Source organism: Amblyraja radiata, chromosome 13, assembly GCF_010909765.2.
Source record: "Amblyraja radiata isolate CabotCenter1 chromosome 13, sAmbRad1.1.pri, whole genome shotgun sequence".
Lineage (NCBI taxonomy): Eukaryota > Metazoa > Chordata > Chondrichthyes > Rajiformes > Rajidae > Amblyraja > Amblyraja radiata.
In genome coordinates this window covers 11324356-11346357 of record NC_045968.1, presented here as the reverse complement: position 1 = coordinate 11346357, position 22002 = coordinate 11324356, and the positions used below count along the sequence as shown (strand labels likewise).

At 46.0% G+C, this 22002-nt stretch overlaps 1 protein-coding gene across 4 annotated transcripts; it reads right to left on the bottom strand.

Moving 5' to 3' along the window:
* Positions 1-2819: 2819 nt before the first annotated feature.
* LOC116979606 (neuroserpin-like) lies at positions 2820-21966 on the bottom strand. 4 transcript variants are annotated; one of them, XM_033031199.1, is made up of 10 exons: positions 21891-21948; positions 21765-21852; positions 17629-17902; positions 14231-14461; positions 12577-12771; positions 11009-11213; positions 9538-9635; positions 5711-5797; positions 5511-5600; positions 2820-3012 (listed from the first exon to the last, which is right to left on the bottom strand). In XM_033031199.1, the coding sequence occupies exons 3-10, from the start codon at positions 17879-17881 to the stop codon at positions 2936-2938; spliced, it is 1236 nt and encodes a 411-aa protein (XP_032887090.1). In that variant the 5' UTR covers positions 17882-17902; positions 21765-21852; positions 21891-21948; the 3' UTR covers positions 2820-2935. The 4 variants fall into 4 exon arrangements, with proteins under 4 accessions (XP_032887090.1, XP_032887092.1, XP_032887093.1 ...); XM_033031201.1 differs by having other exon boundaries at positions 21761-21966; XM_033031202.1 differs by having other exon boundaries at positions 17629-17916; positions 21763-21966.
* Between the last annotated feature and the right edge of the window lie 36 nt (positions 21967-22002).

Genomic DNA, 22002 nt, shown 5'->3' with positions numbered 1-22002 from the left:
AAACCAGCATCTGCAGTTCCCTACTATACATCAAAGTGAACCTTCAGTTTGTAGTGCAGGACATTTATAAATATGGAAAAACTCTAATAGTGGTTGTAATATCCGAGACTTGTGTCAAATTAATTAGTCATAGTGCGGAAACAGGCCCTTCGGCCTGACTTGCCTATGCTGACCAAGTTGCCTCAACTACACTAGTCCCACCTGCCTGCGTTTGGCCCTTAACCCTCTAAAGCTTTCCTATCCATGTCCATGAGTAAAAAAGGTTGTGACAGGCAGGCAGTGAAGAAAGCGAATGGTATGTTAGTATTCATAGCAAAAGGATTTGAGTATAAGAGGGAGGTTCTACTCCAGTTGTACAGGGTCTTGGTGAGACCACACCTGGAGTATTGCGTACAGTTTTGGTCTCCTAATCTGAGGAAAGACATTCTTGCCATAGAGGGAGTACAGAGAAGGTTCACCAGACTGATTCCTGGGATGGCAGGACTTTCATATGAAGAAAGACTGGATAGGCTCGGCTTGTACTCGCTAGAATTTAGAAGATTGAGGGGGGATCTTATAGAAACTTACAAAATTCTTAAGGGGTTGGACAGGCTAGATGCAGGAAGATTATTCCCGATGTTGGGGAAGTCCAGAACAAGGGGTCACAGTTTAAGGATAAGAGGGAAGTCTTTTAGGACCGAGATGAGAAAATCATTTTTTACACAGAGAGTGGTGAATCTGTGGAATTCTCTGCCACAGAAGGTAGTTGAGGCCAGTTCATTGGCTATATTTAAGAGGGAGTTAGATGTGGCCCTTGTGGCTAAAGGGATCAGGGGGTATGGAGAGAAGGCAGGTACAGGATACTGAGTTGGATGATCAGCCATGATCATATTGAATGGTGGTGCAGGCTCGAAGGGCCGAATGGCCTACTCCTGCACCTATTTTCTATGTTTCTATGTCCCGCTGAGTTACTCCAGCATTGTGTCCAACATCTTTGTAAATCCTCCTTGCACTCTTCCCAGTTTAATTCAAGACGGGCTTTTGTTTTACTGTATCCTTTACGTGCGATAAAATGGAATATTGAATCAGAAGCTTAGATTATTTAGAAATGCATGCAGCCACCACATTTTGCTGAGTAAATCAAAGTTTTATTTTAGTGAAGTGAAATTCAGTATGAACTTGGACCCATCGAAGTAACAAAAACAAAGTATTTTCCACAGATCACGCACCAGAAGAACACCTAAATCTGAAGAGAATATTACAGTCAATCTATATGGGTGATAATTCTAAGTTATGAACAACGTAACAAGTTTAAATGCTGTTTTAAATCATGAATCACCAGCACCTTGAAGAGCCATTCGGATCATTACATTAGTTGCACATGTGTATCTTGGCGTAACTCAGCTGGTGAGGCAGCATCTATGGAGAGAAGGAATTGAGGGTCTTGACCTGAAACTTCGCCAATTCCTTCTCTCCATAGATGCTGCCTCACCCCCCCCCCCCCCCCTCCTGAGTTACTCCAGCATTTTGTGTCTACCTTCGATTTACCAGCATCTGCAGTTCTTTCTTAAACATGTGGATCTTGGCTACTGTTGTTGACTTACACTATCTTAAGACTTCTGACTTATTTCATTGCAACTTAGAGGGATGTAGGAACTCCTGGATTTCTGTGAGGGTGGCATAGGAAGGGTCTCGACTCGAAACGTCACCTATTCCTTTACGCCGAGGATGCTGTCTGTCCCACTGAGTGTTTTGTGCCTGTCTTCTGTAAAGGGCCTGTCCCACTTACAGAATTTTTTTTCGGCGACTGCCGGGACCCGATATAGTCGCAGCAGGCCGCCGAAAATGTTGAAAATCCGGCGGCGATCAGAAAAAGATACGACTCTTTGGGCGACTGCACCCGGCCATACAGGCGACATGTCGCCCAAAGAGTCGTAACATTTTTTGAACATTTTGAACATTTTTGGCGACCTGCTGCGACTATGACGGGTGCCGGCAGTCGCCGAAACAAAAATCACATAAGTGGGACGGGCACATTAAGGGTCATGTTAGACAAGTCAGATTTTACACATGTGGGAATTCCCATCCACTGCCTGAACCCACCCACTGAAGGGGATTAACCGTCTCAGCAGCGTACAGCAGGGTCCAGGGCACTTTCCACGGCGCACGGCCTTCTGGGTAAGCAGCGCCACCATTGCCAGCTTGTTTCTGATGTAAACCCGAGTGATGGCACAGTGTTGTGGGAATCACAACCTGCCTTGATTGCACTGGGGGCTGAGTATGGAATTATTTATGCCTGTCCCGCTGAGCTACTCCAGCTATTTGTGTCTATCTGCGGTGTAAACCAGCATCTGCTGTTCCTGCCTACACATTTTGTCTGCTCCACTGCGAAATCTCCTTGGAGAAGTCCTCCTCTCTCCGACAAGATCCTCTCCCTCTGTGTACCGATACTTTGTTTCATATCCTTCATTCGTTGTTCTTTATCTCTCTACATCATCGTCTATATCTCTCTCGTTTCCCTTATCCCTAAACAGTCAGAAGAAGGGTCTCGACCCAAAACGTCACCCATTCCTTCTCTGCAGAGGTGCTGCCTGTCCTGCTGGGTTACTCTAGCAGTTTGTGTCTGCTAATATTTACCCAAGTGTGAGTTTACACAAGGTGTCAATTGTGTAAGTTGTATAACATTTGTTGGTCTAAATGCCAGGAGATAAATGCGAAAAGGAATGCAAAGGTAATTTTCACTTCAATTTTAGAATCATACACTAAAGATGATTTCAGTACATTAATATTAGTGTCATAAATGTGAAACAGTGAGATGAAAGTGACAGTAATACGAATGGTGTTGACTTCATATATTTTCTATGCATTTACTCTACAGAGTACGGAGCTAAAGAGATGACAGTGTGAACACGGAGAGCTGTTAAACCAGATGTCTCTTGTGGTGGAATGGCAGCCTCTATAATGCTTCAAAATCGTGACCATTTGGATTAGTATCTTCCGGATGCATGACTCTGCCCATAAATAGGATGGTACCTGTCAAGAGTGGGGAGAGATTAAAAATCAATCAATCTTCACACATCTGTGAAATACACTTCTTCAATCAAGATGGCTGTCGGAAGGGAGAGTGTTTATCCTGGCCGCGGTTTAGCTGCCGCTGCTCTCTCTCTTCATATTGTGTTTTTGATTTTGGATCGAATTCTGTCTTTAATTTGTGTATTGGTGATGTCTTTATTATTTATTTTACTCCGATTATATGTTTCTTACTCTTGTTAAATTCTGTAAGGTGTCCTTGAGACTTTTGAAAGGCGCCCATAAATAAAATTTATTGTTATTATTATTAAACTGAAACGCAGTCATTTTGAGTTTTACTTTTGATGTGCGAGGCTCTCAAATTTATTCAAATGTATTATTTTTAACCATGGACTTTAAGATACAAAAGGTAATTTAATTATTTTAGTTTTGCTGTTATGGTCCTAGAGGTACAGCATAAACAGGCCCTTCGGCCCACTGGGTCCACGCCGACCATTGATACTAGTTCTATGTTACCCTTTGACAAGGTTCCACACAAGAGATTAGTGGGAAAAATTAGAGCACATGGTATTGGGGGTAGGGTACTGACATGGATAGAGAACTGGTTGGCAGACATGAAGCAAAGAGTAGGAATTAACTTTCAGAATGGCAGGCAGTGACTAGTCGGTGCCGCAAGGCTCGGTGCTAGAACCCCAGTTATTTACGATTTAGACGAGGGAATTAAATGTGACATCTCCAAGTTTGCGGATGACACAAAGCTGGGTGGCAGTGTGAGCTGCGATGAGGATGCTATGAGGCTGCAGGGTGACTTGGACAGATTAGGTGAGTGGGCAGATGCACTATAATGTGGATAAATGTGAGGTTATCCACTTTGGTGGCAAGAACAGGAAGGCAGATTATTATCTGAATGTTGTCAGATAAGGGGAGATGCAATGAGACCTGCGTATTCTTGTACATCAGTCACTGAATGTAAGCATGCAGGTACAGCAGGCAGTGAAGAAAGCTGATGGCCTGTTGGCCTTCACTGCGAGTGGATTTGTGTTTCGGAGCAACGAGGTCCTACTGCAGTTGTACAGGTCCCTGCAGAGACCGCATGTTGTGTGCAATTTTGTGCAAATTGTGTGCAATTTTGGTCATCTAATTTGAGGCAGGATAATATTGCTATTGAGGGAGTGCAGCGTAGGTTCATCAGGTTAATTCCCAGGATGGCAGGACTGACATATGACAAAAGAATGGGTCGACTGGGCTTGTATTCACTGGAATTTAGAAGGATGAGAGGGTGTCTTATAGAAACATATAAAATTCTTAAAGGACTGGACAGGCTAAATGCAGGAAAAATGTTCGCAATGTTGGGGGAAGTCAGTTTAAGAATGAGGGGTAGGCCATTTAGAGATGAGGAAAACCTCCTTCACTCAGATAGATTTAGCTCTTAGGGCTAATGGAATCAAGGGATATAGGAAAAAAGCAGGAACAGGGTACTGATTTTAAAATGATCAGCCATGATCATATTGAATGGCAGTGCTAGCTTGAATGGCCTACTCCTGCTCTTATTTTCCCGTTTCTATCCCACTTTCTCATTCACTCCCCTCATACTAGGGGGCAATTTTAGAGGGCCAATTAACCTACAAACCCGCACGTCTCTGGAATGTGGTGGGGGGGAAAAAAGGTAGCAACCGGAGGAAACCCACGCAGTCACACGGAAAACGTGCAAACTCCACACAGACAGCACCCGAGGTCAGGATCAAACCCGGGTTTGCCATATACGATCGGGCACCGTTTTATTTATCCCAGACGGAAAGTGGGTCTGCCAACAATCAAACGACACAACGCATTGAAATTGTCATGTGCAACATGTGCAAAAATAATATGATGAAATAATTAATAATAATGACAAGTGGCCAATTATTGCACAGCACACACGTAACTGCACAAACATGAAATTAAATGACTGAGTGGGAAAATCCAGGATGAGGGATGTGCAGAGGGGGGGGAGAGGGGGAGAAGTCAGTCTACCCCACGGCAGAAGTAGGGGGTTGACACAAAATGCTGGAGTAACTCAGCGAGTGAGGAAGCGTCATTAAATCCTTGCACGTTTCACCCGCTGAGTCTCTCCAGCATTTTTGTCTACCTCATTCTTCAACGTGTTCACAGAAGGTGCGCGACCGTGCCGGCGGCTTTGCGCAGGATGCGGTACAGCCAGAGCTCGGCGCTCGGCGGGCCGGATGATTACGGGGAAAAAAATTCCATCTGCGGGCCGAATGTTTTCGGGTTACAAGCCGCATTCGGCCCGGGGGCCGCAAGTTGCCGACTCCTGGTGTAGAACGTGCACGGCCGCGCCCCTTCTGTGAACGTGTCGAACGCCATTGGGCCACCCTGACTGTAACGAGTTTGCAAAATGTGTACAGTTTACAATTTGTTTTTTTTTGTACTTTCCCAGTCAAGGTAGGCAGTCAGAAACGCCGGCAATGCTTTGGACGACGGCTGGAGACGTTCTCTCTTACCTGTCCTCTGGTTTCGGATCAGAAAGAAGAACGGATGGTCGGCGATGACCTGGGGGTTGAGGGTCAACATTCTGCTGACAGCGATCATCTCTGCAAGAGAAAGCCATTCAACCCGAGTTTAGTCTGCCGGCACGTGCACTGAGCTACAGCGAGAAGCATTTGTCCCGCGCTCTAACCAGTCAGCGGAAAGATGGCTTTACCCGAGGCTGCTGCTGCTTCCGAACCCTCCTCGTTCACCTCAATAAAAGACGTGTGAAAAGCCTTGGAAATGTGAAGGTCCTTCTTCCCTGCAGATTGAATGAGAAAACGCAACATTTCATGGAACATAATGTTTTATGATGATACTTTATTCTCACTTGTATCTACAGTGAAATTACACTGGAGAGTTGTCACAGAGCAGCTGAAAAAGTTACAAAAAGTACTCAAGTAATGTTGGTCCCTTTTTCGTCCCACCCCTCCCCCCAGCTCATCCCCCTTTGTTCTCAGCGGCCCCCCACGCCGGGTCTATGGGAGACAGAGATGAGGAAGGGCAAGGTGTGAAAACGAGACAAAAAAAGGGATTAAGTTCAAGGAAAATGTTGAATAGATCATTGTTAGCTGGAAGAAGGTAACAACAAAGCAAATCTAAAATGTAATAGTCAGACTGGTCAGAGAACTAGGAAGGGGGAGGGAAGGAGAGAGAGTGGGGGAAAGCAATGGTTACTTGAAGTTAGAGAAGTCAATGTTCATACCACTGGGGTGTGAGCTACCCAAGCAAAATATGAGGCGCTGTTCCTCCAATTTGCGCTGGGCCTCACTCTGACTATGGAGGAGGCCCAGGACAGAAAGGTCAGTGTGGGAATGGGAGGGAGAATTAGTTCAAGTTCAAGTTTATTGTCATTTAACCAATTAAGGTGCAGTGAAATTTGAATTACCATCCAGCCATACTAAGTGAAACGCAATACACACAGCCACATAAAATAAAATTTAAATAAACATCCACCACAGTGGAATCAACATTCCTCACTGTGATGGAAGGCAATAAAGTTCAGTCATCTTCCTCCTTTGTTCACCCGTGATCGGGGCCTTTGAACCCTCTGCACTTGCCTTAAATATATCTGCCTTAAATATATCCACTGACTTGGCCTCCACAGCCCTCTGTGGCAAAGAATTCCACATTCACCACCCTCTGACTAAAGACATTTAGCCTCATCTCCTTCCGAAAAGAATGTCCTTTAATTCCGAATCCTCTGTTCAGATTAGATAGCAGGACAATGAATGTGATTCAACGAGTCGTGATCACTGGGCTGCTCAGACTTTCTATGGAGCAAGGCCAGCGGCCCTTTACGTGCGTGAGTGAGGGAACATATTTGCCTGGAACATGATTCAGATGGTTGAGCAGTGGCCGTTTAATCCAAATATGACACTCACATGTGTAATCTACCCGATATTTAATGTCAAAACCTCTGTGCAGTGATCTGTAACTCAATTCTGTGTGTGCCAATGGTGGATTACTAGGTATTAAGAGCATTTATGTAGCTTAGAGACTAAAATAAAAACAACAATGGCAGATTGAGGAGTTTAACTCTCAACGACAAAGAAACTCCATTAAATTAACAGGCTGGCCATGTGGTGCAGTGGTAGAGTTGCTGCCTCACAGCGAATGCAACGGCAGAGACCCGGGTTCGATCCCGACCACGGGCGCTGCCTGTACGTTCTCCCCGTGAACTGCGTGGGTTTTCTCCGAGATTTTCGGTTTCCTCCCACTCTCCAAAGACATAAGGGTTTGTAGGTTAATTGGCTTGGTAAATGTATGAATTGTCCCTGGTGGGTGTAGGATAGTGTTGGGGGATCGCTGGTCGGCACGGACCCCGTGGGCCGAAAGGGCCTGTTTCCGCGCTGTATCTTTAAACTAAACTAAACCTCTCTGGCCTGGTTGCTCTGACTAATGTGTTGAACAATATCAACACATTATTGTCAATTATCCCAATCTGCGTACAGGCTCCACACCAGCACGCATCATAATCTCCCCACTGCAATTGAATGATACATGCTGAGACTCAGATTCAAACAGCGTGGAAACAGGTCCTTCGGCCCAACTTGCCCACAGCGACCCCATCTACACTAATCTCACCTGCCTGCGTTTGGCCCACATTCCTCTAAACCTATCCTATCTAAATGTCCATCTGTCTAAATGCCTCTTAAATATTGCGATGGTCCCTACCTCCTCCAGCTGTTCGTTCCATACATCCACCTCCTTTTGTGTTTACAAAAAAAAAAGTTGCCCCTCGCGTTCTTATTGAATCTTTCCTCCTCACCTTAAATCAAAGTCCTCTCGATTCCCCTCGTCTGGGTAAAAGGCTGTGCATTTACTTGATCTCTTCCTTGTGTGATTTTAATGCACCTCTATAGGATCATCCAAATTTGAGGAAGGACATTCTTGCTATTGAGGGAGTGCAGTGTAGGTTTACAAGGTTAGTTCCCGGGATGGCGGGACTGTCATATGCTGAGAGAATGGAACGGCTGGGCTTGTACACTCCAGAGTTTAGAAGGACGAGCGGGAATCTTAATGAAACATATAAGATTATTAAGGGTTTGGACACGCTAGAGGCAGGAAACAAGTTCCCGATGTTGGGGGAGTCAAGAACCAGGGGCCGCAGTTTAAGAATAAAGAGTAAGCCATTTAGAACGGTGATGAGGAAACACTTTTTCACACAGAGAGTTGCGAGTCTGTGGAATCATCTGCCTCAGAGGGCGGTGAAGGCCGGTTCTCTGGATACTTTCGAGAGAGAGCTAGATAGGGCTCTTGAAGATAGCGTAGTCAGGGGATATGGGGAGAAGGCAGGAACGCGGTACTGATCGTGGATGATCAGCCACAATCACATTGAATGGCGGTACTGGCTCGAAGGGCTGAATGGCCTTCTCCTGCACCTATTGTCCTCATCCTGCACTCAGTAAAATAAACTGAGGGAACAAATCCAATTGTATTACAGTATCTTGTCTAAATTAAGCAGTGGTTCACGAGTTATAGGAGAAGAATTAGGCCGTTCGGCCCATCCAGTCTACTCCGCCATTCAATCATGGTTGATCTTTGCTTCCTAATCCCATTTTTCTGCCTTCTCCCCATAATGCAACACCCATTCTAATCAAGAATTTGCTTATCTCTGCCTTAAAAATATCCACTGACTTGGCCTCCACAGCCCTCTGTGGCAATGAGTTCCACAGATTCACCACCCTCTGACTAAAGAAATTCCTCCTCACCTCCTTTCTAAAAGAGCGCCCTTTAATTCTGAGCCTATGACCTCTGGTCCTAGACTCTCCCACCAGTGGAAACATCCTTTCCACATCCATTCTATCCAGACCTTTCATTATTCTGTAAGTTGCAATGAGGTCCCCCCTCAACCTTCTAAACTCCAGCGAGTAGAGGCCCAGTGTTGTTAAACGCTCATCATATGTTAACCCACTCATTCCTGGGATCATTCCTGGGATAAACCTCCTCTGGACCCTCTCCAGAGCCAGCACATCCTTCCTCAGGTTTGGGGCCCAAATTTGCTCACAGTACTCCAAACACGGCCTGACCATGTGGTTGTATATCTCGACATTGCACTTCGGTAGATACTGTTCACAGTGCTCACCTCCCTATTAAAATCCACTACATCCTCATCCCCAATAGTTCAGTTCAGTTTATTGTCACATGTACCGAGGTGCAACGAAAAGCTTTTGTTGCCTGCTAACCAGTCAGCGGAAAGAGTGTACACGATTACAATCGAGCCATCCACAATGTACAGGTACATGATAAGGGAAATAACACTTGGTGCGAGGTAAAGCCAGCAAAGTCCGATCTAGGATCGTCCAAGGGTCACCAATGAGGTAGACAGTAGATCAGGGCAGCTCTCTGGTTGTGGTAGGATGGTTCAGTGCCTGATAACAGCTTCACAATAGTAAAAGTTTAAAAGACACCTACAAATATTTGCTACATTATTTCAAGCCAACATTGTATGCAGGAGTTAACAATGGCAAACATTAAATGAAGAGATTATTTTCTTACCGGTCATTGCAGAAAGGTCAGCATCGAGACTAAACAATTCTGAGATACCAAGACCAGCCAGCGCCTCCGCCAAATCAATGTTCTGCATCACTTTAAATCTAACAACATAGTTCAATATATTCAATTCAATTCAATTCAACTTTAATGTCATTGCACAGATACAAGTATGGGTACATGTGATGGTATTATTGTAGAAGCTGTTCCTCATCCTACTGGTACGAGACCTGAGGCTCCTGTACCGCCTCCCTGATGGGAGGAGGGCAAACAGTCCATGGTTGGGGTGGGAGGGGTCTTTAATGATCTTCCCGGCCCGTCTCAGACACCGTTTTCGGTGGAGGGCATCCATGGCAGGGTGCGGGGCACCGATGATGCGCTGCGCGGTTTTCACCACACGTTGTAGTGCCTTCCTGTCCGCAACAGTGCAGCTGCTGTACCATACCGTGAAGCAGGTGGTCCGGATGCTTTCGATGGTACAGCGGTAAAAGTTGGTCAGGATCTGGGGGGACAGGTGGGCTTTCTTGTGCCTCCTCAGGAAGTAAAGGCGCTGCTGTGCCTTTTTGATCAGCTTGGAGGTGTTACATAGAAACATAGAAATTAGGTGCAGGAGTAGGCCATTCGGCCCTTCGAGCCTGCACCGCCATTCAATATGATCATGGCTGATCATCCAACTCAGTATCCCGTACCTGCCTTCTCTCCATACCCTCTGATCCCCTTAGCAACAAGGGCCACATCTAACTCCCTCTTAAATATAGCCAATGAACTGGCCTCGACTACCCTCTGTGGCAGGGAGTTCCAGAGATTCACCACTCTCTGTGTGAAAAAAGTTCTTCTCATCTCGGTTTTAAAGGATTTCCCCCTTATCCTTAAGCTGTGACCCCTTGTCCTGGACTTCCCCAACATCGGGAGCAATCTTCCTGCATCTAGCCTGTCCAACCCCTTAAGAATTTTGTAAGTTTCTATAAGATCCCCTCTCAATCTCCTAAATTCTAGAGAGTATAAACCAAGTCTATCCAGTCTTTCTTCATAAGACAGTCCTGACATCCCAGGAATCAGTCTGGTGAACCTTCTCTGCACTCCCTCTATGGCAATAATGTCCTTCCTCAGATTTGGAGACCAAAAAGGGACCAGGACAGATCCTCCGAGATGTGTACCCCATCCAATATATGGAACAAGGCAAATAATAATTAATTTAAGATGTGTGCTGCATAAAAGCATTACTACTGCATATATATGTTCTCGGAGCAGAATGAGGCCAATCAGTGACTGCAGCGGTAGAGTTGCTGCCTTACAGTGAATGCAGCGCCGGAGATCCGGGTTCGATCCCGACTAGGTCACGGGGAGAAAGTACAAACTCCGTACAGACAAGCAGCCGTGGTCGGAATCGAACCGGGGTCTTTGGCGCCGTGAGGCAGCAACTCTCCCGCTGCGACACCATGCTGCCGCTATCAATAGACAAATACAAATACCTCACCTCGGCATGTACACCTCCACCTTCTGCTTCTTTACAGTGCTTGCCCATTCATCAATGAGCTGGGTTTTAATAAGGGGCTCCAAAGTGGCCAGTTGTACTTCCTGCCTCGGGAGGACGATCATCATACTGATTTTGTCCCCCACATACGGTATTTCCAGGACCTGGTACACGCCTCCTGCTTCATTCGACCCATCACTGAACTCGCCTGGTAATGAAAAGTTGCATCGTAAATGACTCGGCAGCTTAGCCTGTCCTTCAGGCAGTGAAATGGGCGTGCGGCACGGTGGCGCAGCGGTAGAGTTGCTGCCTCCCTAGCGCCAGAGACGCGGGTTCGATCCTGACTACGGGCGCTTGTCTGTACGGAGTTCGTACGTTCTCCCCGTGACCGGCGTGGGTTTTCTCCCGGTGCTCCGGTTTCCTCCCACACTCCAAAGACGCGCAGGTTTGGCTTCGGTTAATAAATTGTCCCGAGTGTGTGCGGGATAGTGCTAGTGTACAGGGATCGATGGTCACCGCGGACCCGGTGGGCCGAAGGGCCTGTTTCCGCGCTGTATCTCTAAACTAAACTAAACACAGCTTAAACAGTAACGAAAAGGGACACAAAGTGCTGGAGTAACTCAGCGAGTCAGGCAGTGCCTCTGGAGAGCATGCACAGGCGACGTTTCGGGTCAGGGCCCTTCTCCAGACTACCTCTCCATGTTCTCCATGTTCAGTTTGGTTTATTGTCACGTGTACAGAGGTACAGTGAAACGCTTTTGTTGCGTGCTAACCAGTCACCGGAAAGACAATACATGATTACAATCGAGCCACCCATAGTGTACAGAGTAGAGGTTTAAAAGAGTGGAGCGGTTATAAAGCGTGATTTCAGATCTTTTGGGACCTTTACGCAAAGAGTCGCCTGGCTTGAGCGCCATCTTTATTTACTCTGCCTGACCACGGAGGTACTCCTGCACTTTGGGTCCTTTTTTGTAAAACAGCATCTTTTAGTTTTTAAGAAGGAACTGCAGATGCAGCAGCATCTATGGAGCGAAGGAAATAAGCAACGTTTCGGGCCGAAACCCTTCTTCAGACTGCTTTTAGTTTTTAGTTTTAGAGATAGAGCGTGGAAAACAGGCCCTTCGGCCCCGCACGCTAACACAATCCTACACACACAGGGGTCAATTTACACTTGTACCAAGCCAATTAACCTGCACGTCTGTGGAGTGTGGGAGGAAACCGAAGATCTCAGAGAAAACCCACGCGGTCACGGGGAGAACTTACAAACTCCATATAGACAGCGCCCGGCGTCAGGATCGAAGCCGTATTTCTGGCGCTGCAAGCGGCAATTCTACCGCTGCGCCACCCTGCAGCCTCAGTTGCAACATTTCAAACATAAAGTTCATTGTTTGCAGTTCAATGGAGCGTTACAGCACAAGGTTAAATAACGATACCGGGGGGGGGGGGGGGTTTGAAGGAAACAAAGAAATACTGTTCTCCGTCAAAGCTGAACTATCATTTCCCTTTGGCACAGCAGATGGATGGAAAGGTCAGTTATAATTAACGGCAAAAAGAGCCAAACATTTGCTAACCGTAGAAGAAGTCCCCCTGTTGGTACATCATGGGGATCTGGATTTCACTCTCATCGTCTTTGGTAAAAGGGAACGTGCGTGTGTGCTCTGGTCTGAACTGCGACTTCCAGTTCCCTTTGAAGTAAATTGCATTGACCAGGACCACGTGGGTCAAGACACTGAAGTCCTTCGGTTTTAAAAGGCCTTGTATCTTGTCTGTGTAGATAAGAGAAAATATCAACATCTGTTCATTTTACAGACACACGTGTTGAACAGGCTCAAGATTTGGCCCGACACCCAAACTCATGGGAACTAAACAACAGACAATAGATGCAGGAGCAGGCCATTCGGCCCTTCAAGCCAGCAGCACAACATTTAAGCGGCATGAAGTAGCATAATGGGTACATGGGAACTAAGCAACATCAGTAATGTTGAAGTCTGCAGAAGGCTCACAACCATAAGTGTGAAGAAGGGTCCCGAACCTAACATCACCTGTTCATGTGTCGGAAGGAACTGCAGATGCTGGTTTACACCGAAGATGGACACAAAGCGCCGGAGTAACTCAGCGGGATAGGCAGCATCTCTGGAAAGAAGGTACGGGTGAGGTTTCAGGTCGAGACCCTCCTTCAGTCTGAAGAAGGGTCTCGATCCAAAACGTCACCCGTTCCTTCGCTCCAGAGATGCTGCCTGTCCCGCTGAGTTACTCCAGCATTTTGTGTCTACCTTATATAATTTACAGTCATATGCATGGAAACAGGTCCTTCAGCCCAGCTTGCCCACACCAACCAACAAGTCCCATCTACACTGGTCTCACCTATCCTCTCTGCATTTGGCCCATATCCCTCTAAACATGTCCTATCCATGTACCTGTCTTCATGTTTCTTAAATGTTGTGGTGCTGGCCTGAAGGGCCGAATGGCCTACTCGTGCACCTATTGTCTGTTGTGATAGTCCCTGCCACAACTAGCTCCTCCGGCAGCTTGGTCCATACACCCACCACCCTCTGTGTGGAAAAGGTCACCCTTTGGGTTCCTATTAAATCTTCCCCCCTCCCCCTCACCTTAAACCAATGTCCTCTGGTTCTTGATTCCCCTACTCTGCGTAAAACACTCTCCACCATCAAATTTCCGGCACCTCTTTTAATCCGAACAAAAATCACGGGAGTGCATTCGAGATCCACCCTCCCCCCCTCACCTCCGGTAGTCCCCCTGAAAATGTGGTGCCCAGGCCGGGTGCGGCGGCTGATCTCAACCTCATTGGGACTTAGGCGGGCTATCAATGGGTCGACTTTGCCCCCCTGAGGCCGGGGCTCTTGAATTGCTACTGGACCATCCCCGTCCCCTTCTGAGTGTTCCATCCCTGTCCGGGGCAGCCGGAGATGTCCGGGGTGACCCTGGACTGACGGGACACCGGCTCCAGGCTAACAGCCAGCGCGGAGAAGCAGCGCTAACTCCACTGCTCCGGGCTGATGTCCCGTTAGTCCAGGGCTGTCGGTTAACCCGGGTGGGACAGGCAGAGTTGAGCCGGAGTTGGCGCTTCTTCTCCGCGCTGGGTTTCATCTACAAAAGTGGCAAGATTCGTGGAATCTATTGCAGTTTGGCAACACCCGTTGTCACCATGCTCCCCACAGCTCTGTGATGTCGCTCAACAATGTTTCACAACCCGGCGATACTTACCATTGGTTTGATTCTGTATCCACGCGTTGATCTGATCGGCCACTGAAGACGGGTGGCTGAAGTCCACCTTTTCCACCCCGCCACTGAAATATCTCTTCAGCATGCGCAGGTAATGGTCACTGAGTTGAAAGCCCGCCTGCACAAACAAGGAGTTGGCAACCTTCATGACGTACTGCTGCCGGTCTGCTCGCATGGCCTGCGACAATTCCCGCAAGAACACAAACTCCCCATCTGCGCAGGACAGAAATTATACTTTTTAATAAAACAACATAGTCAGAAGGTGGTGAATCTGGGGAATTCATTGGTGGCCAAGTCAATGGATATTGGACCAAGTCAATGGATCAGCCATGAGTCTTAAGAGAGTCTCATTGTCATGTGTCCCAGATAGGACAATGAAATTCTTGCTTGCTGCAGCACAAGAGAATATTGTAAACATAATATACAGAACAGTTCAGTGTGGCTAAAACTATACTGCCCTACTTTGACAAAAGGAAGCAACTGACAGAAAGGCGTTTTTCTTTCAGCTCTCTGTGATGGAATTTCTTGCTTCTCTGGTATAAATATTTTCAAATTGTACTCAGAAACGACTTATTTTGTTCATCATTGTGTAGAGCATATCTCAAATTCACTAAAGCAAGCAATAACTCAATTTTGACAAAATACATACATAAATAAACAGATAAACTGGCTGTTATAGTTCAGAGTTTAATTCACATTGAATGGTGGTGCTGGCTCGAAGGGCCGAACTGGCCTGCTCCTGCACTTATTGTCTAGGTGTCTATATTTTTAAGGCACAGATTGACAGATCACCTTTGAAGAAGATGTAGAGGAATTTCTCCAATCAGAGGATGGTGAATCTGTGGAATTCATCGCTACAGAAGGCTGTGGAGGCCAAGTCAGTGGATATTTTTAAGGCAGAGATAGATTCTTGATTAGTACGGGTGTCAGCGGTTACAGGGAGAAGGCAGGAGAATGGGGTTAGGAGGGAGAGATAGATCAGTCAGATGAGAAAAACATTTTTCACACAGAGAGTGGTGAATCTCTGGAATTCTCTGCCACAGAAGGTGGTTGAGGCCAGTTCATCGGCTATAATTAAGAGGGAGTTAGATGTGGCCCTCGTGGCTAAAGGGATCAGGGGTATGGAGGGAAGGCAGGTACAGGATACTGAGTTGGATGATCAGCCATGATCATATTGAATGGCGGTGCAGGCTCGAAGGGCCGAATGGCCTACTCCTGCACCTATTTTCTATGTTTCTATGATTGAATGACAGAATACACTTGATGGGCCAAATGGCCTAATTCTGTTCCTATAACTTAAGATCATGTACTCCATAATAATGGGGCGGCACAGTTGGCAGAACAGCTGCCTCACAGCGCCAGAGACCCAGGTTTGATTCTGACCTCGGGTGCTGTTGGTGTGGAGTCTGCACGATCTCCGTGGGACTGCGTGGGTTTTATCCGGGTGCTCCGGTTTCCTCCCACATCCAAAAGACGTGCAGGTTTGTAGGTTAATCGAACTCTGTAAATTGCTCTCTAGTGTGTAGGGGGAGTGGATGAGATGGTGGGATAACATAGAACTAGAGTGAACAGGTGATCGACGGTCAGAATGTAATTGATGGGCTGAATGGCCTGTTCCCATGTTGTATTTGTAAACTAAGGAAGGAGCCCATACACACCCGGCCATCTTGTTACCATAGTAACTCTCTAGTAACACCAGACGTTTTGAGTTTTTATTTCCATCGTATATTCATCCAAAATATAAACTCCACACAGACAGCACCAGAGATCTCTGCCTCGTACCTGCTGAGGGCGGTGGAGGCCGTTTCTCTGGATGCTTTCAAGAGAGAGCTGGATAGGGCTCTTAAAGATAGCGGAGTTAGGAGATATGGGGAGAAGGCGGGAACGGGGTACTGATTGGGGATGATCAGCCATGATCACATTGAAGGGCTCAAAGGGCCGAATGGCCTACTCCTGCACCTATTGTCTATTGTCAAGATCGAACCCAGGTTTCTCACGCTGTGAGGCAGCAGCTCGACCATTTGGGCCATTGTACCATCCCTACATTACTTGTTTGTAATAAACTTCATCTACCAGTGTCTGCCTATTCCACCAGCTTGCTTATGCTCGGCTTTAAGAGCATAGTCCCACAATGTCCACGCCAAACATGAAGCCTAGATAGTAATCTTATCTGCCTGCACATAATTCATACTCCATTTTCTTCATATCCACGTTGATATCTAAAAGCCTCTTAAGTGCCACTGTTGTGTCCACCAACACCCTTGGATAATTGCATTTGGATAGAGTCACAGAATCACACAAAACATAAACAGGACCTTCGGCCCGACTTGCCCATGCCAACCAATGAGCCCCACCAAATTGCATTTGAACAATGAACCACTGACCTGCACTGTTTCTCCAATTCTCCACAAGAAGAGTAGAAAAAGAATACTTGTAAATTTTCGAGCTTCTCATGTCTCAGAACTAACCCTAACAAGATAGAAATTACCCTCAGCAGGTACTATTGCAACATTTAAGAAATGTTTAGACAAGTATGTGGATAGGACAGGTTTAGAGGTTTAGAGTAGTTCAGGACTGCTCTCCGGTTGTTGTAGGATGATTCAGTTGCCTGATAATAGCTGGGAAGAAACTGTCCCTGGATCTGGGAGGTGTGTGTGTTTCACATTTCTATACTGTTTGCTTGATGGGAGAGGGGAGAAGATGTAATGGCCACGGTGGGCGAGACTCGTGCTCGATTATGCTGCTGGCCTTGCACGGGCAGCGTGAGATGTAAACGGATTCAATGGTGCCGTTTCAGGTCAAGACCCTTCTTCAGACTGATGTCGGGAGAAGGGGGCGGAACAAAGATAGAACGTAGTCGGAGGCAGTGGGACTAGTGGGAGAATGGGGAAGGCGATGGAGAAGTCAATGTTCATACCGCAGGGGTGTAAACTACCCAAGCAAAATATGAGGTGCTGTTCCTCCGATTTGCTTTGGGCCTCTGACAATGGAGGAGGCCCAGGACAGAAAGGTCAGACTGGGAATGGGCAGGGGAGTTAAAGTGCTGAGCCACCGGGAGATCAGGCAGGTTAAGACGGATTGAGCAGAGGTGTTCAGTGAAACGATCGCCGGGCCTGCGCTTGGTCTCGCCGATGTAGAGAAGTTGTCAATGGAACGGGGGGAGAGGGGGGGAGAGGTTGGCTTTCACGACGGTCTGGCCTGCGTCCACAATTCGCTGCAATTCCCTTGCGGTCTTGGGCGTTGCTGTCCCCGAACCAGGCTGTGAAGCATCCCGATCGGATACTTTCTACGGGCGCGTCGGCGCAGAAGTCGGCGAGAGTTGTCGGGGGGACGGGACGTGACGCTGAACAGAAAAAACAACGAGGAAAGATCAGATTTACCTCTTTGCATGTTATTGGAGCCCATGACACGTTGGATCTGCTGGAGGGTTGTACCAGCAGCTCCGAGCTCAATCATTCCCAAAGCAGTGGCAATACTGAAGGGGGAGTAGAAGATATTCTCCTCTTTCTCCATTGACCTCAAGTGGTGGTAGAGCTTCACTGAGAGGTCGGCGGTGACGTCACCCTGGATGCCCCCGTGGACTGCCACAAGGTTCACCATCAGGAGGCTCAGCAGTCCCACCCAAGTTGCCATGGCCTCAATTAATTCTCAAACCTACAGGAAACAGACCAGTAGATTAATTGCACAAAGCGAGAACGTTATACGAAAATATCATATCCAAACAAAAAGTTATATTTCAAGATAGACACAAAATGCTGGAGTAACTCAGCGGGTGAGGCAGCATCTTTAGAGAAGGCATCTTTAGATGCTGCCTCACCCGCTGAGTTACTCCAGCATTTTGTGTCTACCTTCGATTTTACCAGCATCTGCAGTCCTCTCTTACATACTATATTTCAAGATGATCTTGCTGATTTCCTAAAGCAGCAAATTAAACTAGTCACAGCTAGCTGGACGCAAAAATGCTGGAGTAATTTAGCGGGACAGGCAGCATCTCTGGAGAGAAAGAATGGGTAACATTTCGGGTCGAGATCCGTCTTCAGACTAGTCGTTGTACTAGTTTCATTTTCTGTAACTCGTTTTCACCAAGCCCACAATAACACTGAACCACTCCCTTGGTCATGGTTACTTTCGCGCATATCTTTCATTCATTTTTACTTGTATCTCTCTCTGTATCACCGTCTACATCTCTCGTTTTCCCTCTCCCCCGACTCTCAGTTTCTCGACCCAAAACGTCACCCGTTCCTTCTCTCCAGAGATGCTGCCTGCCCTGCTGATTTGCTCCAGATATCTGCGTCTATCTTCGGTGTAAGCCAGCGCCTGCAGCTCTTTCCCACTCGTAATATTTCAACCTGATCGCGCTGATCTAGTCAAGCTAAAGCAGTAAACGTCTGGAAATGCAAACCTTCCTTCTCCAGTTACCATGGGAACGCAGAGTGTGAAATGAAACTTTCTTACAGTCAGCAACGTTTCTTCAAACCGCAGTCGGGTACCATTTTGTAAATCTTTACATGCATGAATTCTATCCAATGACATAATTGTGGCACAACATTCATCTCACACAAGTTTTGGTCTGAGACGCAGCCATTTTCTTGCATTTTTTCCCCCACAAACAGGGGATGTAGAGTCAAGAGTGTTTAATTGTCCAATGTCCCAGATAGAACCAATGACATTCTTATTTGTAGCAGCACAACAGAATATGTAAACACAGTACTGTGTAAACATTATAATAAATGAGAAAACAATTTCAGTGTGTGTATATCATACATACACACATATATATACACATACACACACACACAATCTTCAAGTCAAATATCTTTCATGTCCACAATATTAAATACTGCAATATCCATAAACTCTGCCACCCTTTCATTCTGATCTCTTGTGCAACAACCTCCCTCTTCCTTGACTCTGGTAGACATGACTTCATCTGTCTAGGTCTTAGTGTCTGAAACTCCCTTCTAAATAAGACCCTTCCATTTCTCCATCTCGCATGCTGAAGATCACTTTACGACCCAAATTTCTGACAATACCTTTGGTTACAATATTCTCCCTCATCTCAATGGAAGTTTGTAACTGAATACATATTATCTGCAGTACCTTGGGATTTCTTACTGCTTGATATAAAAGTGCTCTAGCAATCAAAGCCACTGGTTTGGTCAATACCAGCCCCAATTTCTTTATTATAGTTCTCTTGATGGGATATTAATAATATTTTGTTTCTGGTGTACTGAACTCTGCGGAATATTTACCCACTGCCGCTTATCATCTTATGATGTCAAGCATGTAACCTTACTGCCAAGGGAGTGTGACAATTCAAAACTACAGTGCCCTCTATAATGTTTGGGACAAAGACCCATCATTTATTTATTTGCTTCTGTACTCCACAATTTGAGATTTGTAATAGAAAAAAAACATGTGGTTAAAGTGCACACTGTCAGATTTTAATAAAGGCCATTTTTATACATTTTAGTTTCACCATGTAGAAATTACAGCTGTGTTTATACATAGTCCCCCCATTTCAGGGCACCATAATGTTTGGGACACAGCAATGTCATGTAAATGAAAGTAGTCATGTTTAGAATTTTGTTGCATATCCTTTGCATGCAATGACTGCTTGAAGTGGACTTCACCAGTTGCCGGGTGACTTCTCTGGTGATGCTCTGACAGGTCTGTTTTGCACCCATCTTTTGCTTATGCTTGGTTTGGGGGCTAGTCCCCTTCAGTTTTCTCTTCAGCATATAATTGGGGTCAGATCAGGTGATTGACTTGGCCACTCAAGAAGTGACCATTTTTTAGCTTTGAAATTTTCCTTTGTTGCTTTAGCAGTATGTTTGGGATACGTGGCTTCACAGGGCTTGGTAATTACTCCGGTGTGTTTGATTGCCTCCTGAATGCAGGTATCAGAGAGCTCTCAGCACCTAGTCTTTCCTCCAGTCTTTCCATCACCGTGGAAACTTTTATTGCTGTTTATCAACATGAGGACCAAAGTTGTGCCAATGAAAGTCAAAGAAGCCATTATGAGACTGAGAAACAAGAATAAAACTGTTAAGAGACATCAGCCAAACCTTAGGTTTATCAAAATCAACTGTTTGGAACATCATCAAGAAGAAAGCTTACTAAGCGCAATAATAAAGAAAAATCCCCAAACACCTGTCCGACAGATCAGAAACACTCTTCCGTAGTCAGGTGTGGATTTGTCGCCCAACTTCTGCACTGTCTGCAGAAAACTTAATGAACAGAAATACAGAGACTACACTGCAAGATGCAAATCACTGGTTAGCCGCAAAAATAGGATGGGCAGGTTAGTTTGCCAAGAAGTACTTAAATGAGCAACCACAGTTCTGGAAAAAGGTCTTGTGGACAGATGAGAAAAAGATTAACATATCAGAGTGATGTCAAGAGCAAAGTATGGAGGAGAGAAGAAACTGCTCTAGATCCAAAGCATACCACCTCATCTATGAAACAGTGGTGGGGGTGTTATGGCCTGGGCATGTATGGCTGCTGAAGGTACTGGCTCACTTATCTTTATTGATGATCCAACTGCTGGTGGTAGTAGCTTAATGAATTCTGAAGTGTAGAGACACATCCTATCTGCTCAAATTCAAACAAATGTCTCAAAACGCATTGGCCGGCTGGCTGTTCATTCTAAAGCAAGACAATGACCCCAAACGTACTGCTAAAGCAACAAAGGAAAATTTCAAAGCTAAAATATGGTCACTTCTTGAGTGGCCAAGTCAATCACCTGATCTGACCCCAATGATATGCTGAAGAGAAAACTGAAGGGGACTAGCCCCCAAAACAAGCATAAGCTAAAGATGGCTGCAATACAGGCCTGGCAGAGCATCACCAGAGAAGACACCCAGCAACTGGTGAAGTCCATGAATCTCTCTCTCTGCCAAAACTGCAAACGTTAAAAAAGAGGGGGGGGGGGGGAAACACACACGCGCAGAATCTCAGTCAGACATTTGGAAAAAGATAACCCACTGGGTGATTAATGTCTGATATTAAAAGGTTAAGTCAAATGGAAATGGATACATTTTGTAACATTTCAATATATTGCCTCTTACAATACAAATACAAAAATCAATGGATCAATAGACGGCTGGATATAGATTACTGTTCATATCAATAGAAAAATAATTTCTACTTGACCAGGTTACATTTTATAAGCTTATTCACGGTAGAATAATAAAATTAACTAATAGTTAACAAGGTAACGGACCCTGTGGACACTGTAATGACCACAACTTAAAAAGACTGAGAATTAATAAAGCCTACAAACGCATTCACTCACACACGCACAGATAATGGACAATACGTTGGCTAACCCTCTAATGTTAGACCGCTATACGCTTCAAGCATGCATCAGATATAACTTCTTTGAGGGTTGCAATTTCTAACCCCATTTGCAAGATCCGCTGTTGCATTTCCACAGAGGATGCTAAAATTAATCAAATTGCAAAACGTCCCCAACATGAAGACACAATTTAACTGCAAAACCACCCATACTTACTTGCTTGCTACACATAAAATAAACGGTGCAGGAGCCTTGCAGGAATTGTTTTCTGCTGTCACATAAAAGGCAGAGTTTCTAGACACGGTTATTTTGCACGCTTGAATGATTAGAGCTGACGCTCGGATGAAGGGAAGCAACAGAGAGAAAGTGTCTGCAGCCGCTGCGATGTTGCGAATAGAACGCAGCCCAGATCTGCCTTCGTCCCACCCCCCGCCGGCACCTCATTGGACCGCCT